Here is an 18,244-nt window from a genome sequence, read left to right as displayed (position 1 = left end):
GCCTTACGCTCAGCAGAAGGCAGCGTCCTGTCCGGCAGAAAAGCCACCTGGGAGGCCGCCCTGAATAAGCGTGCCCGGGCACTGCTTACTCTTCTAATCTTCACGGGGTCCACTGGGGGTTTTGGAAAGGCAAGGCAAGGATCCTCCTTTGTGGTGGGAGATGCTGGAGCTTTCGGTTTCTGGAAAGAGATTTTTTTTTTAAACAGTTGGCATGAGTTTCTGTGTCTCAGACAAGACCCACCACCCTAGAGCTGGCACGGACACTTCCAGATGAACACAGTGCTTTCTGCCCAGCCTCATCCTGGCCCCTGGATTCCACGTCTCATTGGCCCATCTTATTAATGTGTTATATAGATAACAGTTTTTCATTGTTTTGTCAATCATATTATATTAAATACTCTACTCTCCTGCTTAGTGTATTTGAAAATAAAAATGGTTTACCCATGCTACCAAACAGATATCTGTATAAAAGACTATAAAAATTGGTAGAGCATATTCAACATACTTGGCAAATTTTTCTGTTTAATTCAGCTCAGAAGACATATATAAGGCACCTAATCAAAGAAGACAAAATTCCTAGAACATTTAAGGGATCTAGCTGGGCTTGACTCTCCCTCCAGCACATGGGCCTCAACCAATTTCCTTGGGATCATCTGATGAGAAGACAGGGTCTCACCTATTCTACATGAAGGCTAAAAGAAGGAGTCCATGACATCCCACCCCAGAAAGTTGCTATGATTTAATTTGAAAGACAACAGCACGTGTGCGCACACACACACACACAAAGACCTCTCGGAAGTTAGAAAGCGAATATTAAAAATTCCCCCAAGCACATAACCTTTGGCTGTGGCAATTGTACGTGCATTTTTATTACCATGATTTTCTCCACAGGTAATCGGGGCTCCTCAGTCACTCTCAGCATGTGACTCACTGCTGTAATGTGACCATTCCTTTCAGAAACAGTGGAAGAAAAAACACTGCTTTGACATTCTCATTTTGCTTTTTCTTACCCTGGATCTTTCTATCCTCAAGGTATATATGGGCTTCGAAGTCCCGTTCTTTTTAAAATATATTAAATTTTGTTCAACTTGTCAAATATTTTAAGCTTGGTTCCTATAAAATATAAAAATAATGCCTCGAAGGAATCTCTGCTGTGAGAAGTCAGGACGTTAGTTGTGAGGAGGTAGTGTCTGACGTGCTGGTAATGATCTCGTTCTTTTTTGCAATGTTGGTTACTGAGCATGTTGAGTTTGTATACATTTATCAAGCTGCACTCTTAGGATCTGTATCCTTTCTGTATGTCCATAAAAACTTTAATAAAAACACCTGGAGATTAAGTAATGAGGCTTTGTAAGGTTAGGAGATGCAGGGAGGATTCTGTTTTAACAATGATAATGATGAAAGAAAAATTTTCCTATTTATTCACATGGTCACATGTCTTTTCCTACTTTATACAATCCAAAGCATGAGAGCGGTGGTTCCTGTTACGTAAACCTGAACACTAGCGAAACAGAGCAGCAGAATGAAAACAGGAATAACTACCACCGCACAATAGCCCCGCGTCTCAGAGCTGTCGTGGGAAGGTGAGGAGCTGCTAAAAAGGAAAAAAGATGTACCTGGGCATTCCCATGCAGCAGACGGATATAAATGTTAAAGGAAGACTGCAAATTGCAATGCTTTCCTCCTCTTATAAGGTTACAGGTGCTAATGGGAACCCTGATGAGCTAGTCCTACCAGCCAGCCGAGGCCTGAGTCCAGGAGTAGGAGCACCAGTTTTTCTACCATTCTCTGAAGCCCAGTTCATTTCTGAATGTAGGTAGCCTCACCGCCTGCTGGAGGGTGTGCGGGGAACTCAGGTCAGATATGGGAGATAAACAGAGAGCAGGGGAGGCCTGCAAGTACAAAGAGTTGAGCTGATCTGTTAAATGTAGGAGCTGGAATGGGTTGTTCTCTGGGTCCCTCTTCCTTGTCTGACTGCTGCTTGAGGAATTTTTAAAAGGCAAAGTAGCCTGAGAAAGTGTCCTAGATCCAAAAAGTGCTGAAATTCAATTAGTGAGGTCTTCACAAATTCTTTCAGCAAGTTTGCCGCTTAACTATGAGATACCTCACCTCCGTCTTCCCACTGTCTCCTTTATCCTCCTCTCCTCCCGCTTTTATTTCCCCTTATCTCTTCCTCTTTGCCAATTTAGTAGTTATCGAAGGGTTCATTAAAAGGTGAAGTGGGAAAGAGGACAGGTAAGAGGAGGCCACTTTCAGAATTTTTTTTGACTGGGAGCCCCAAACTTTAATTATTGTTTAAAATGCAATATACTTAAGACTTTTACATAATCCACCATAACAAAAATATTTCAAACTAAAAAAATTATTTAACTCAACATGGAGATTTCTTAGTCGACTTTTACTTCACATATAGCCCCCAACCATTCTGCAGTAAAGAAATTTAATTGCAATGACCATAAGCAGAGGCAAATGCCAAAATTAACTTTGCATAACACCTAATCCTGCAGTTCAAGAACTGTACCGGTTTGGCCAAAGACCAGGTTATCTCCAGGAACAGATTTTTAGGAAAGAGTAGGTGGAAATTGAGTGAGTCCCAAAAAACTATGGCAATATTAAAAACAATTCACAGGAGTCAAATGATAGAATTAGAGAACAGAGAGCCATTCTACAACCAGGTAGACCCACTGGGCTGCCAGACTGGGGGTCCTTTTACTGCAGCTAACTCGAAACCCAAGTGGTTTCCAAGGCTGTACGTGAAAGAAGCCATGTGTCAACAATGGCTGGCAAAATATTTATTGCACATTGGTTCATGAGCACCATGATGGAATCTTATTTTTGTCATCTACAATATAAGAACAAGTATAATCTTACATAGGCATTGTGATGAGTACTTTAAGAATATAAGATACATTTTGAGATAATTGGTGTCATTGGGGCATGGACTATATATTAAATCATACCACTGAGTAATGTTAATTTTCTGGGCTGTGATGATAGCATCAATGGTTATGTAGGAGACTACCCTTGTTCATATGTGATGCACACTTAAATTTTTACGGATGAAGTCTTATAAGGTCTACAACTTACTTTCAAATAGTTCATTAAAAACAGACATACACACATAAACATGCACACATAAAAACTGAGAAGCAGCTTGAGTGACATCCTAATTGCATAAAAGTCTGAGGAATCTGCAGGTACTTGTGGTAGCAGGGGCATATGGGGAAGAGTGCCTAAAATAAGAGCATCGACTGAGAGTCTGGGTAACTCCTTCCCTCCCAGCTCCACACAGTCATGCTCTTGAATCCAGCAGTAGATGGGAGGTTTGTTCTCTCAAGAGGGTCTCTGCACCAGGCTAACCAGGAATAGTTGTGGGTCAGGGTATTTACTGTAAACATAGGTATAAATAGAATATTTACATACTGAATGCTAAACATTTCTACCTTCTTCGTCCTGGAATGCAACCAGTCTTTATTCCCCAGACAAGAGCTTGGCAGATTCTTCTATAGAGAATTGTCTAGCCCACAAAGACAGCCCTAAAGATACTGCCACGGGGGCTTCATAAACAACACAGCCCATCCAGGTGCTCCTTCCTCCCCAAATGTAGGTGTGGGTAGGTTTCGTCTATGGGCTGACCGACCTATTCCACATGCTTCTACTCTCAAATAAAAGCGACCAAACAACATGAGCTAGCAGAGGAGAGCCTCTGATTATGAAAAACGGAGACCCAAACAGAAAAATGCAACAAAACTAACAGAAAGACCATGTGAAGACAAAGGGAAAAGATGGCCACCCACGAGCCAAACAGAAAGATCTCAGAAGGAATCAGCCCAGTGGCCGCCTTGATCTCTGACTTCTAGTCTTTAGAACTGTGAGAAAATAAATTTCTGTTGTTTAAGCCTCGCACATACATGCACATGCACACACATGTACACACGTGCACACACATAAATGCAACAGTGATTTTACAGTGAGAAAGAAGAAAATAAATTAAAAAATCAAAACTATCATTAATATATGCAGATAAGATGCTACAACCATAAAACAAGAACAAAATGTTATACATTTAAAAAGATAATTCAGGGAGGGGAAGCTTTTGAAAATTAAAAATATGATACCAGAAATAATAATAACTCAATTAAAGGATTAGAATATAACGTCTCTTCTTTAAAAAAAAAAAATGAGAAACAGAAAAGAGAAAATAAGAAAACTGAAGTGCCAGTCCAGGGGATCCCACAACCAAATAATAAATTCCAAAAAGAGCAAACAGAACAAAAAAGAGGGGAAGACACAACAAAATAATTCAAGGACATTTCCCAGAGCCGAAGGGCATGAGATTCCATGTTGGAAGCACCCAGCATGATGGATGAAAATGGACAAACACAAAGATACATTATCATGAAATTTCAGGACCCTGGGAACAAAGAAAAATTCTACAAATGTCCAGAGAGAAAAAATAGCAATCATGGTCTTAGATAATTTACTTACCATACATTCTTCCTCAAGAAGTTATTGGACAGGGTGTTCCACCGAAACAAGAGTAAATCAAGAAAAACAAAGACTTAGGATGCAGAAAACAGGAAAGCTAGCAGGAGAGGAAGGAGCGAGCTGTGCAAGAGGTGCCCAGGGCAGGTGGTCTAGTGTGCAAAGTTCTCCAAGGAGATGAATCAACAGATACCTCATGTGCTTGAACATATGAAGAAAATTTAGCCTATTGGGGTTGAAACAGTAATAAAAATGTGCAAAGCAAGGCATTTATTAATACTGAGGAAAACAAAAAATGGTGCAGAAAAGGAGACGTAATCATCATTAACCATCATTAGTTCAAGGATTGCCTGTAAACAGGGTTTAGATAATCATAGGCAGAGAAAAGGGATCTAACCAGAATCATGATATAGCTATACTGGGAGTAGCAGTGGGGACAGAAAGGGTGAATCTGCTGTGAGGAGGGGTGGGAGGAAAGATTTAAAAGAGTTAAATCTTCATCTCCTTTAGTGGGACGTCATTAGGTAATTCTTCAAGTTCGTAAATCAGAGGGCAGCAAAACACTGTATTATTTAAGAATTTGGATGTAAATACCAAAATAATGAGCCAAAAGCATTTAAAATAAGAGCCGCTGGGGAGGTGAGAATGAAGAATAAGGGGACAGGAGACTGCCCCTTGGTAGCAAATCTTTGACTCTTTATGTACATGTGTTTATTTGTACATAAAAATATTAAAAATTAAACCAGATATATGCATAACTTTAAAATTTTTTAAAAAGATATTATGAAACATTGTTTGCCAGGTTATTCTATATTTCCAAAATTCTTCATTATTAAACTATACGTAAATAATAGAAATGTTTCATTAGATATTAACCATTATATTTTAAAAAGCATAAAAGAATTTGTTTTCATATTAAATTATCAGTATGTTTAGTTCTATATAATCATTTCTTAGCACATACTAATGATTCCAAGTATTTCTAGCTAATTCTATTTCACGGTACTTGTGATATTATAAGGTACTCACAAGCTCTAGTGGGCTGAGACGGGTGCCAGAGATGGGCCTGGAATCAGATGATTCAAAACTGGATGCGTGGAGGCTAGCACAGGAGATGGAACAGAAATGTTACTTTGTGAAAATCATTTCTTTTATTTCTAGTATATCTAGCCCCAAACAAAAGTATTCAATGCATAAGCCTTGAGAAAGATGTAATTTTAAAAAAATCATAGTACTTAAGACATTTTATTAGTAAGTTTTCATTGCTTTTAGGAGGATTAAAAAATATTGTATAATGAAAAAAAGAAATGTGTATTGTGGGGTTTTTTTTTTTTTAAAGCTTTGTTCACTTTACTTTATAAAGTTCATATGACAACCACTATTAACCATTGCAAACCAACTTCCTGAACCCAGGCCTGGAATTATCTTTAGGAATCTTGAACACGAGAGGTACAATTAGTAGAAGTCAAACTTTAAAAAGCAACTTTCCTTAACTAGAATTAATGTCATCTTACATAACCTAGTGTGCAAGCAAGAGAAATGTGATATACCTGAAGGAGGAAGGGGGTCTATTTTCTGGTGTCCTTGAGGATGCGGGTCCAAATAGTTTTCGTTGATCTTCCTGTGGTGTAAATGGTCTTTGGGTCCTAACTGTTCTTAACGCATTTCGTGCTTCACTTATGATTTCTGCACTGGTCTTCGGCTTGGCCACTGAAGGTCGATAAAATGGATCCAGATTTCCTAACTTTTTATCATTTGGAGACAGCATCTTTCCTTTTAAAGTAAAATGTTCTTCAGGTAGACACCACACCCTGCAAACATATGCAAAATGTCAACTATTTTCATCTAGTAGTTTAGAAGAAGGTGCTTAGACCTACCCAAATGTGCTGAAGGCATTCCTCTACATTAAACTTGAAAAAATGATGAACTATTTTTATTAAAAATCTACTGGGCAGTTACGGTTAGAAGATAAGGATAGGGGAAGAACTTTCAAAGATATATTTGATGTGCACAGTTAGGTCTATGGGAATATATATGATTGAGGCAAACGATGCACAGGGCAGGGAAGAGACTCCGAATGAAAGCCAAACCGAAAGAGGACAAGTCATGAAAGAAGATGGACTAAGAGGAGAAAACCATCTCATGACCTCCAACTTACAAAAACAAACAAACGAACATACTAGGGGGTTCTTTTACAAATTTTAACTAACATTTCCTTTTCTTTCCTACTGCCCTCCACATGATATGCTAGTATAAGGTTAAATTTAGACAAATGGGGCCTATTTCCAATCTATATTTGCTTTTATAGATATGGTTTGTAAACTAAGGTTCAGCCCCACACTTGCCCATTATATACTTGAATGAATTGATTCAAATAATCTTCAATTTGAAATAGTATCCTAGATGAATAAATACCAAATGCCAGTATCAAATGATCCTTTCACAGGCCACCTCCCTCAATTAAAGAGCGAAAGTCATGCACAAGGGCCATGAGGATGTAGATTCTTCTTAAATGCTGGTGTGTCCCAGAGAGACCTGGTTAACTTGGCAAGAAACCTCAGATAGCTCTAAACCTTAAAATAGTAGAGATTTTAAATACAATTCTAATTAGTATATGGTATGTTCATTTTAAAAAAACAAACAAAAAACCCCTCTAATTCTCTGAAAATGTTATATCTCCGGGGAGATAAAGGTCTGGAAATTATTTATATTTTTTAGCTTAGCAATTTTAGAACACCTTCTGCAAAAAAGAAAAGTCGTGACACGCCCAAGGAAATAAAAAGACTCCATTTCCTTAAATAAAATTGAAAGGTGATTTCCTAGATAAATTAAGAGAATTTACTATATTATGATTCCATACGTTGTTACATAAAAACAGACAAGAACATTTGTTTAGTCCTACCCAGGCCTCATTCTAAGAGTTTCTGAGGAAAAGAGTATGCTGGAAACTACAAACAATATGCCATTCCTTTCAATATGGAAGGGCCAAGTGTTGAGGTAAAACAATAAAAAACTACTGGATAAGCAATACTATTTTAGGAATTTTTGATATTTTTGAATTTAAGCAAGGTCTTCAGAATTACTATGTATATTAAAACAGCTAATAAAAACTATGGCAGACCTGATACATTTTACTTCTAATATGATATGATGTGATTGGCTCTTAATTAAAAAATATTCAGTGCTAATTATTAAAAATATATATAAAGTATTTTATGCATACATATTATTTTTGATTAATAATATAAATTAGTCCCACAACATTTCACTTAAGTGGCCATGACAAGTTTGTTTGTTTGTTTTTAAAAGGGCAATTGCAGTAAGAAATTATACTACTTAGTGACAGAAGCTTCACCACAATGAACAAATTTTTTCCAGAACCCAAATCAGGTTTGTGACTTTCTCGGCCCCATGTGGCACTGATGTTCAGAGGTGATCTGGAAAACCTAATAAGGATGAGAGAAAAAGGCCTTGGGATGAGTAATAATAATGCTCATTTCTAAGGTCTTCCCTGACTGCATTTTATTTTGCATACAGGAATTTAAACTGGTCAAATACTGGTGGAAACAATGTAAATAATGGACTTAAAAATCTTTCTGTAAAATTTTACCATATATTCTAACATCACTTTCTCTGTCCCCTTTTCCTCCCTGTCTCCCAAATCTCATTTTACTAGTTATGTGTGAGAAACTGTATTAATAGTGTAAGATCTGCATAGTTAATCTATTAATATTATTAACTAAATCAAACATGGAAATGTTCAATCTCACTGTTTGTAAGTGGGATTTTTTTTACGGGGGGGGGGGAATTTTTTTCTTTATATTTGTTAAGTCACAAATATTTATTATAGATGGTTTTTGTCAACTTATAAAATAATCAGAGTTAGAAAGCTTGTCTATTTATAGTAAAGTATACCTGAACCATTACACAACGATATCACAGAAATTTTAACTTTACAAAAATTCTCTTGACAACTGGAACAAATTCATTCGGCTAGAATTGATTTAACTGCTTCCTATATGCAGAGCCCTCTGCTTAGATCTCTGGGAACAGAGACGGGAAGAAATACTATCTTCACTCTCGGGCAAGAAAGACCACTAATGCTAGTTCAACATTTACTTTGATACCTAGCATTGTGTTAAGTACTCTCGAGTACATCTTCTCAATTAATCCCCATGACAATTCTCTGAGGTGGAGAAAGTTTTAAAGCAATACCAACAACAAAAAAAAGCTGACATATGCCCATAGGTGATATTCAACCTATTACTCTCTAGATGGGGTGGTGGGAGGTGGAGCACTTAGAGGCCTCAGGCCTGCAGCTTTTTTACACAGCAATAGAGACAAGCCAGTATTTTCATAACTGGAGCAGCCTTTTTGGTGTGTACCAGCTGAGTATCAGCCCCACTTGTACCCAAATGATTTTAATGCAAGGTAGAAACCAATGGGGGTAATGAAAAAAATTAACTACCATGTGATTACAAAAGATGAAGGGATTTATGATTAGAAAAAGGTGTCAAGTAGACCTACTAGAGCTGATGCTTGAGCTGGGTTCTGGAAAATTGGGCTGAATTTGAGCAAGTGGCAAGGGCTGACAGCAGGTCTGGAGCAGAGAAAGAACTTCCAGCAGAGTCAATGAGTGAGCCAAGGCAGATTGTCAAGAACATATGGGTTATGTACTGGACAAGAATGCTCTCTGGAAACAAAGACTGGAGTTGGACCAAAGAAAGAACTGAATGACAGGTCAAAAAATTAAATAAAAGCTGATGAGAAAATTAAAAGATTTTGAGACATGATGTGATCTGACAGGGATAGGCAGAATGGAAAGGAGGGAAAAGATTAAAAGGGACAAAATCAGGGAGTTCTTACATAATCGCCCAGCTACTGTTAGAGGTCCTCAACAAAGCTTTCCTGAATATGCCTTTCTCAGTTTTCCAGGCTCAGTTAGGTGTCTTCCCCTGTTCTCTACAAGTCTCCAGTTGGTCTCTGTCAGTATACCCTTCCACTGTTATAGAGCTGCCTGTGCACCTGGAGTTGCCCCACCAGACTCTGAGCTTCAGCTCTTCATGTGAGGCATGGCTGAAGATCAACAGTTGCATAATTGCTGGACTCCATTTTCAAATACAGACCTCAGCTAGGAAATAACCAGATGGAAGCTGCATAGCTTCCTTAATTAGAGACATTTGTTACGGTGGATTAGGAAAGCATATTGGACTTCATTTCAAACAGCATCTGATTTTTGAGGCTATGTGGTCAGATGAGATCAAATGTAGTCCCCTTCCCTTTCTTGCCTTCATTTTGAGTTGACTGGCACGGAGTAAGACTTGATAAATGTGATCAGTAAATGAGGTCTTGAAAGCCCGAGATACAGGAGTGAATGTGAATATAGGTAAGGAGAGATGGGAACCACTGAGGTGCACCAAGAACAGAAAAACCAGCAAGATTTAGCATCTAAGAGGACAGGAAGAGGGCAGAGGTGATATTGGATCTGCAAAACTAGGGGGAACCTTTTTAAAGAAAAATGAGGGAGAAGCAGATTTTGAAGGAAAAGAAGAAAGCGGCTGAGTTCTTTCCTGCCTCACTGTCTTAGGTTTATGATATCCACAGGATCTCTAGAGAATGAACACTGCTGGCAGCAAGAAATTTGAAACTGGAGACCATTAAAATATATATATATATATTTCTTTTTGGTTGAGGGAAATGTTCTGAGTCATCATTTATAAGTTTATACCCAATTATGAAGACCTGCCTTCACTTTTGATGCTAATGGTCACCTTACCAGAGCCTTCTTGTTAAGTGCAACACTACACTATCAAGACGTTTGGAGCAGGGAAAAGACTAGTCATCTCCACACTCTTTTCCCTGCAAATGAAATACTTAGGACCCTGCCATGATTTTGAATTACTTTTGTCGTAAAATGAGCATCCAAAGAGGCAGTGGTTACGTGATTGGATACTGGAGTAAGGATTCAAATACTCTGACAATTCACGGCTATGTAACTTACCACAAGGCTTCTAACACCTCTAAGTCTTAGTCTCATCTATAAAATAAGAGTAATAATAGTAACTGCTTCATATAATTGTTTTAAGAATTAAACGACATAATTCACGTAAAGTGCTTTTAGTATGGTGCCTGTCCCTTAAAAAACATTTATTGTCCAAGAGTTATACGGCTAAAGGATATAACAAAAATTTTCTCCATGAATGAAAAACCGCATTTAAAAAAAATTGCAAAAGAAAGGGAATGACATTTGCTCACTGTTTTCATGCATTTTATGTTTTAAAATTAAAAAAGGTTTTTTCCTTTATAAAAATGAATTTTTATTAAGTATTTTATTGAATATCACCTATGTTAAATCAACAGCTAATCAGAAATTTAATAGATTCACAAAAATAGGATGCAAAACAGAGGTACTTGCTTTTCTATCAAGTTAAAGTAATTCTCAATCTGGGTGAGACAGAAGACCTGCTGTGATACTCGTGGGAATGGATAAAAAAGCATTATATGTACATACGATATATTTTAATGTATATTGTTACACATTTACTTATTTATTGAGGCTCTGTTGCCTAAAAGAGCCCAGGTACAATCTTTGTGACCTTGGCCGGTTCACTGTCTGCCTACACAAAATCCCTTAGTCTACCATTCTCTCATTCAACACATATTAATGAGTTTCAGTATATTAAGGACCATGCACTTAGCTAACTGCTGGGTGTATAAATATAGAGACGGCTGTGGCGGGCCCCTGAGAGTATGCACATCACTCTCATCGCCTCCTCCCCCGGCCACCCAATCCTGGGACAGAATGGACGACGACAGGAGGGGGTTCCCCGTGAACCTGTGGAGGACGCCTCACCTCCCGCGCAGACAGCGGCTCCCCCACTCCCAGCAATGCCCCCACCTCCACTGGTCCAGGCCAGGGCAAAGGGCAGCAGCATCTTCGCGCTGCTCGCCCGCCGGCTCCACCTGGCCCGCCACCGTCTCCATAGTAACCGTACACAAACTACCTACCCTGGCCTCTCGGGCCGCCTGCCTGCAGAGCCAGGTCACTGCTGGGCGATCCGGAGGAGGGCCAGGGAATGAGTTGGAAGTGGGTGCAGGGAAGGAGGCTTCTGGTCAGACTCAAAGCACCTGTGATTAGTGGTGGAGACAGTAACAGCTGCGAAGATTCAGCTCCTTTTCCAGTTTTCCCGAAGCAGCTGCGCGGCGATGCAGAAGGAGGGGCGGGGTCGGGCGGGGTCGGGTGGGGCCGGGCGAGGCGGGGCAAAGAGTTTCCTCAGCGCCGCTCGGCCTTTGGGCCTGCGCAAGTCAGCCCGACGCATGCGTAGAAACGCTAAGGTGTGGGAGGAGCCGGGGCAAGGGGTGGGACACGGAGTGCGAGGGTCCTGTGATGAGAAACACAGGGAGGGATTCGGTAGGGACGAGCCTGGGTTGGAAGGCATATGCTTTTAAAATAGTAACTTGCCGAACAACATTTGTTGAGCCCCTATGAGATCTCAGCGCTTCTCTTAAATAGTAATAAGGACGTCTGCATAGTGTTTAGGGGTAAAAAGATTTACTGGTTACGGTTCTGTATAATCTCTAACTAGTTGCTGCTTAATCTCTCAATCTGTAAAATGGAGGGAAATAATTGTACCTAGCTAGGTCTTGTGATTGTTGTGAAGGTTGAATGAGAAAGTAGATTTAAAACGGTATGCACATGACAATCAAAGGAATGTTAAACTGTTGCTATTATTGAGTTCTTGGATTTGTGCAGAACTTTCACAAAGGGTATATTATCTTTGAGCATCCCTGCCACTCAGGTAGCTAACTTGGCAACCGCATCCACAGGAGACAAAATAGGACCCTGAGGTCTAGTGAGTGACAGACTAGATTCAACTTTAGGCCTCCCATGGGCAATCGCTTTTTATTTTTACTGTGTGATCACAGTTGATGGGCAAAAATAACCCCACTTATATATTTCTTGTTTAAATTCTGTTCTCCCCCATTAAACCATTTAGCAACACTTTACAGTGTTAAATACAAGTGAGACCATAATCACTCACCATTCAGGTTTACACCACATTTTATAAATATGGAGATTTTTTTTCAGCTGAAGTGTTGTTGTCAACATTGGGGAAATGTCACATCCTTTGGTGCTAAGTATATGGTAAATAATTAAATTGAAAATATTTTTGAGCACATGTTATGTGTTAAGGCATCGTGCTAGATGGGAAATGTTATTAGATTGAACTAAAGGAATGTCAGTATTCTTCAAAGTTTCCAGCAGGATTTCTTCATACATAACAGAGAATAAGTACTTATTAGTTGATTGGATAATTTGGGGGCCTGAAACAAATTATTTGTGTTGTTCAGGGTTGAAATCTTTTCCCAGGGACTCAACATGAATTATCACATCATCAAGTACCTTTAACTGGCTACTGGACTCCTATTATGCAAAGGGACCTTTGCCCATTTAATATAAAACCATAACTAGTGTTTTGAATTCACAACTTGTGAGTGTGTTCAAAATGCAACTTCATCTTTGTTTCTCATTGTCATTTAAAAATATATTCAGTGTTGTTATCTTCTTCTGCCCCTGGATGGAAAGTTGGGTAGAGTCCTTGTATTTTTTGCTCATTTTTGGAAAACTGATAGTCCTATAGTAAGTTACTTAAGTTAAGTCTCAACCACAGCTTCAGGGATGTAGTGGCTTAGACTCATCACTCCCCCATTTGCTGGAGGCTACCTAAGAACCAGCCTTGGTGGAAGTAGGCAGGATGTGGGGAGAAGAGAAGCCGGGAGCACTTCTTCCTTGAGTTGATTGGCTTTGAGCTTGCTGTGCCTGACCTGTTGTTAAGGCACTCACGTGGGTCTTTCCTGGGTCCTTTGGAGTTTCCCATTAATGGGGACCTCTCTCCCTGGGACTCTTTGGGTAGATACAGCGCTATTCCACTGCTTGTTACAACTCCTTCCCTACCCTAGAAATCCAGGGTTTGCTCTAGCCCCTTTAAATGGGTCCCAAGATGACCCTACACCTTGTCCAAGGGAAACCCCACACAGCTCTTGCCCCAGTGCCTCTAAGAGTGCAGGCCTATTCCCATGTATCCTCCTGCATGATGTCATGTGGAGCTTTAGCTTTCCCAGGAGCGAGTCAGGCTCCCGTCCTCTGGACCTCTTAACTTCAGTCACTGACAGACCCTCCTGGATGCCCATCTCACTAGGTTTGAGATGAAAGAGGTGGCAACCCAGATTCCACTCCATAGAAACATCTTTACATATCCTCTCACTTGGCTCTCTGACTTCTTGTTTTTAGCCTCCGCCTGGACCCTCGAGTCCAGAAAATCTGTATATTCTTTGTAACTTGCCCCATGGAAACTTTGCTTCACCTTCACTTTGAAACTGATGGTCATACAACTACCATCACTGTTGAAACTTCAGTTTAAACACCTGTGGTACAGCCAGTTACTAACTGAGATCTTACACCTTAGGATCTTGGTCTAAAATAGACCGTGTAAGCACACCACAGGAACTTGAAGCTAGCTAGCTCAGTCAGCCAGGAAATGCCTGCCAGCCAAGTTAGAACAATTGAAAAGAATGACAAGGGCAGAATTATAGGAAGCAATTATTTAAAGCCATAAAGCTGTCCAGTTTACTTCACAGAAGGACATGATATGGGAAAATATTGAGGCTCTCATAATAGTGGCCTATTATATTGACCTGGCTGCTCCTCCATAGTTACCTAATGGCCATGTAACAGAATCTGACATAGTTAAGCGTGTTAATGGAATTATTTTAGAAACAAAATTGTTGACATTTTTATACCTTAGGGAGATTAAAGAGGAAAACAATATAGTAATTGTATCGGACATTTATAAAGCACTTATAGTTTCCAAATTGCTTTCATCTGGAGCATCTCATTTTTATTATTTGCTTGGAGTTTACAATAAGCCTAAGAAGTAGGTAGTTCAGGGAATATTATCCCAATTTGAGACTGGAGTAAACTGAGGTTCAGAGAAAATAAATGATCTACCCACAATCACACAGGTAGTAAAGTGATCTGAAACCTGGTTTTTTTTGATTCCCAAGTTCTGTGTGCCATCTGCCATTGTACATATGTAAATACAGTTTTTCAGAAAGAGGTCTCTCATTCACAGCACTAAGAGATACTTCCTAGACTGCTGAACCTGTTAAAATGTTCTCTTAATTTTCTGCCCTCACTTATCTCAGAGTATATCCTGTGTGGGGCTACCAGGATCAAAACAAACATAAGAATCTTTACATTCACTCGTGCCTGCTGGATTTCTGGGTTTTGAGTTAAGGTGAGAATTATATAGATGGTAGAATAGGTAATAATATACACACTCTAAGAAGCAAAAATGGAATGAAATGATAAACTCGATAGATACTTTTATCCACACACTGCCCCAGTGGATTTTATAGTTTATATTACAGTTTACATCACGCACATCCCTCGTTTTTAATATCCATAGCTTATCTTGATTTATAAGATATATTCTCAAAAAGATAGTTTAAGTAAATACTTCTATAATGCTCATAATTTCCCCAATGATTTTTATGACCATAACAGAGATATGACTCACAGAGGAAAAAAATATTGCTTCTGGCATAGAATAAAAATCACCAATTTAGAATTCTAATACTCTAGACACTTTCTGCTTTTGTAAATATGGAATCGCGATGCTTTAATTATGTTTATCACATAATCCCTGCGAGTTCATCAAATTGATAGCCTATGCAATCTTGGCATACAAATTTAAAGATACAAATACATTAAAATGCAACTCAGTGGAAATTTACAATGAAATGAAAATTAACTTCTTGAAACTGGATAGACGTTGGTCCTAAAACTTATTAGCTAATAGAGATTACATGAACATTCTATATTTAATGGGGCTCAGCTGTTACTTGTGCACCTTAAGTATTACTTTGTCTTTAAACACTTTATCCCTGCCGCAGCACCTCTACCACCCCGGGCCACGTTCTCCAGAAGTCAAGTATTGCTAGGGATGCTAATGAATGAGGGTCCACTTAATTACCTGTTTATTACAAAGAGTCTCTAACTGCTCAGTATTTCATTGGAGAGGAGAGGGTTCTAGTTTTCAGGAACTGAGTCAATAGGAGTCTTAACGATGAATTACTTCATCTTAAACAATTGCTGAAGCACCTCCTGTATAGTGAAAGAGACAATCGGAAACTTCCTATTCCTTGTCAAGCTCATCTGTGAGATGTCACTAAGTGAGCGAGCATGCTTGTATCTTTTGGAAGCTTTCAGCTGCAAATAACAGAATATCCCATCAAAAGTAGCTTAAATACCAGGACATTTATTATTTTGTTTAACAATAAATCTCCAAGTGCCCTTTTTCAGGGCTGGTCCTGCAGCTCAGGGATGGCATTAAACAGTGTCAGTCATGGTCACAAGATGACTGTGGCAGCACTGAGCTGTGCATTCTTATATGTTTCAAAGTAGGGAAGAGTGAAGGGGCAGGGTCCTCTCCACATATATCTCTTTATAGGGGGAAGGAAAAAATTTCCCAGAAGCCTCAGCTGTGTTCTCCTTATACATCTCATTGGCCAGAACTGCGTCACATGCTCAGTCCCTGCCAGGGATAAATGGGATTGCCATTACTATGATTGATTTAAATCAATCAAAGTTTATGCCCTGGGGTTTGAGGGAGGAGCCCATCTTCTCTAAGCATTTGCCTCCACAACCTGAACTGAACTGGAGTCTGTCTGTTCAGCTGAGAGGCAATCGCTGTTGGGTAGATGCTGCTGGTGTTGGCCACAGTGGTCTGGGTGAACTAGTGAAGTGTCTCTTGATAATCAAGAGATTTACATGGTTGCTTGCTCTGACTGGAACAAAACAGCCAAAAGAGTAATGCCAGGATGCTCTAGTTTGGTGCTAACTGCTGAGGTGAGGCCATAGTCCCTAGTTTCACTGCTGCTTGATTATGCCTGCCATTAGAATCAGGCAGAGAGCTTCAAAACCCATCTCCGCCAGCACCTACCCAGATGTTCTGATTCAGTTGCAGAGGAGGGGCACACAGGCAAATAGGTGCAGTGTGTTTTAGAGCTAAGAAAACGCTGTCATGTGCAACAGCCATCATGGAGCACCCCAGCCCTAGGGAAGGCCAAAGCTCCCCTCACTGAGGGCCTCAGCCAGAACCCAACAGGAAGCAGAGATGTAAAATGAATCCTTGGCTTCTAGAATAGAAAGAATAGAAGGGACTCTATGCATGACCCAGAGATAAGTCTCACTGACTCATGGTGCCCTCCCTTCTGTTCCTATACCATCTTGGGAACTCTTTATATCTACTCTCCAAATGGTCCCTCTGACCCCACTCATTTTCCTCCTGTTCCGAATCCACCCTACACTCAACCAAAGTGACTGTCATAGACCACAGACCTGGATGTGCCCGTTGCTGCTTACAAGCTCTCAACATCTGCCTGCTGACCACCAGATCAAATCCCAGATCCTCTTCAACCTATACTACAGCCTAAACTTTTACCTTATTATAATAGCTAGGATTTATGCAAGGGTTATAAAAGACCCTGTGCTGAGTGCTTTAATGACTTTGAATTAGCAAATCTTTCAACTTTAAAGTACTAATATTATCCTCATTTTACATGCAAGGAAATTGAGGTTTAGTGTCTTCAGTTGCCCAGGTCACACAGTTGGTAAAAATGGTGAATACAGGATTCAAGCCCAGCTAGCTAGTCTGACTTCAGAGGCCACACTCGTACTCACACCATGTGCTTAGCCAAACCGACCACTGCCGATCCCTGGACAATCCCTGAATCTTCCCACCTCTGTGCCTTGACTTTGAGGTGGTCCCTCCCCTGGAGCAAGCCTAGACACTCAGCAAGGATGTTTATGCAGCCCTGAAAGGATTGCAAGAAGGAACTTACCATGGAGTAGACGACAGGAGAGACAAAGATGATGAAATGTATCTGCCCGTTTCCCATTTCCTCCTGCCTCCTGTAAGTCCATGGGTCAAGTTCACGGTGGTTCTAGTTGGGAAACTTCTGCAGCTTTCTGTACAACGCCCTATGGCCCAGGAAGAAGAGCAGAAATAGTGTAAATGGGGATGACCAGGACTGGAGATGGCCCAGAGGGGAGTCTGAAGGGGCAGGCTACAGGCCTGGGTTGATGAGGAACTAAAGGGAGGGGAGAGTGGGGTGGTCTGAGGTTTGGGAGGAGCTGGAGGACAGAGGTCACACAAAGGGCCAAAGCAGATGCGGTGGTTTGAGGGAGGGAAGTGAGAGTGCGCTATGCTAGAGAGAGTTGTTCTGGACTGGAATTCAGGAGACCTTAATTCACATGCCGCTTCTGCCACTCTGTGTGCCCTGGGAGCATGTCAGTAAATAGCTGTGGCTTTTTCATCTGTAAGATGTGGAAGTCGAACTAAATGACCCTCAAGATATAGCCAAGCTGTAGAATTCTCTGCAAGAAGGATGTAGACAGAAAGGAGGCTGAGGGTTAGAAATTTTGGAGGTGGCTTAGTTGGGAGAGCCAGATAATAGGTCCATGGTGTAGCCTAGCTGGCCACTGCCCTGGAGAAAGTCAGGGGTGGCCAGAGGAAGTGCTGATAGAGAGAGGGTAGTGGGAGAGAAGAACCTGACCTGTCAGTAGTTTGTTTCTCAAGACCTTTGTGCTGTTCTAATAGCACCTATACGGGTACCACCCCATAGAATCTGGCAGCCCCTGAGAAGGCTATGACACCCAAGGCTTGAGGCTCCAGGAAAGAGGAGAGATAGGCCT

At 40.3% G+C, this 18,244-nt stretch overlaps 1 protein-coding gene across 5 annotated transcripts in view; it reads right to left on the bottom strand.

Annotated features, from left to right (window-relative positions):
* ARMC2 (armadillo repeat containing 2) overlaps window positions 1-17,582 on the bottom strand; it is a 95,361-nt gene extending 77,779 nt beyond the window's left edge. For 2 of the 5 annotated variants that reach the window (XM_016160212.2, XM_036220676.1), the window contains exons 1-4: window positions 11,494-11,710; window positions 6,036-6,296; window positions 5,515-5,587; window positions 8-179 (exon numbers count right to left, since the gene is read on the bottom strand). In XM_016160212.2, coding sequence (XP_016015698.2) covers window positions 8-179; window positions 5,515-5,587; window positions 6,036-6,253 — 463 coding nt within the window. In that variant the 5' untranslated portion in view covers window positions 6,254-6,296; window positions 11,494-11,710. Of the gene's footprint in view, window positions 1-7; window positions 180-5,514; window positions 5,588-6,035; window positions 6,297-11,493; window positions 11,711-17,391 lie in introns of those variants that run through there. The other 3 variants (XM_016160211.2, XM_016160213.2, XM_016160216.2) reach the window with 3 other exon arrangements.
* Between the last annotated feature and the right edge of the window lie 662 nt (window positions 17,583-18,244).

The sequence above is a fragment of the Rousettus aegyptiacus genome, unplaced genomic scaffold (genome assembly GCF_014176215.1).
Source record: "Rousettus aegyptiacus isolate mRouAeg1 unplaced genomic scaffold, mRouAeg1.p scaffold_m13_p_1, whole genome shotgun sequence".
Taxonomy (NCBI): Eukaryota; Metazoa; Chordata; class Mammalia; order Chiroptera; family Pteropodidae; genus Rousettus; species Rousettus aegyptiacus.
This window is presented reverse-complemented; position numbering and strand designations above follow the sequence as displayed.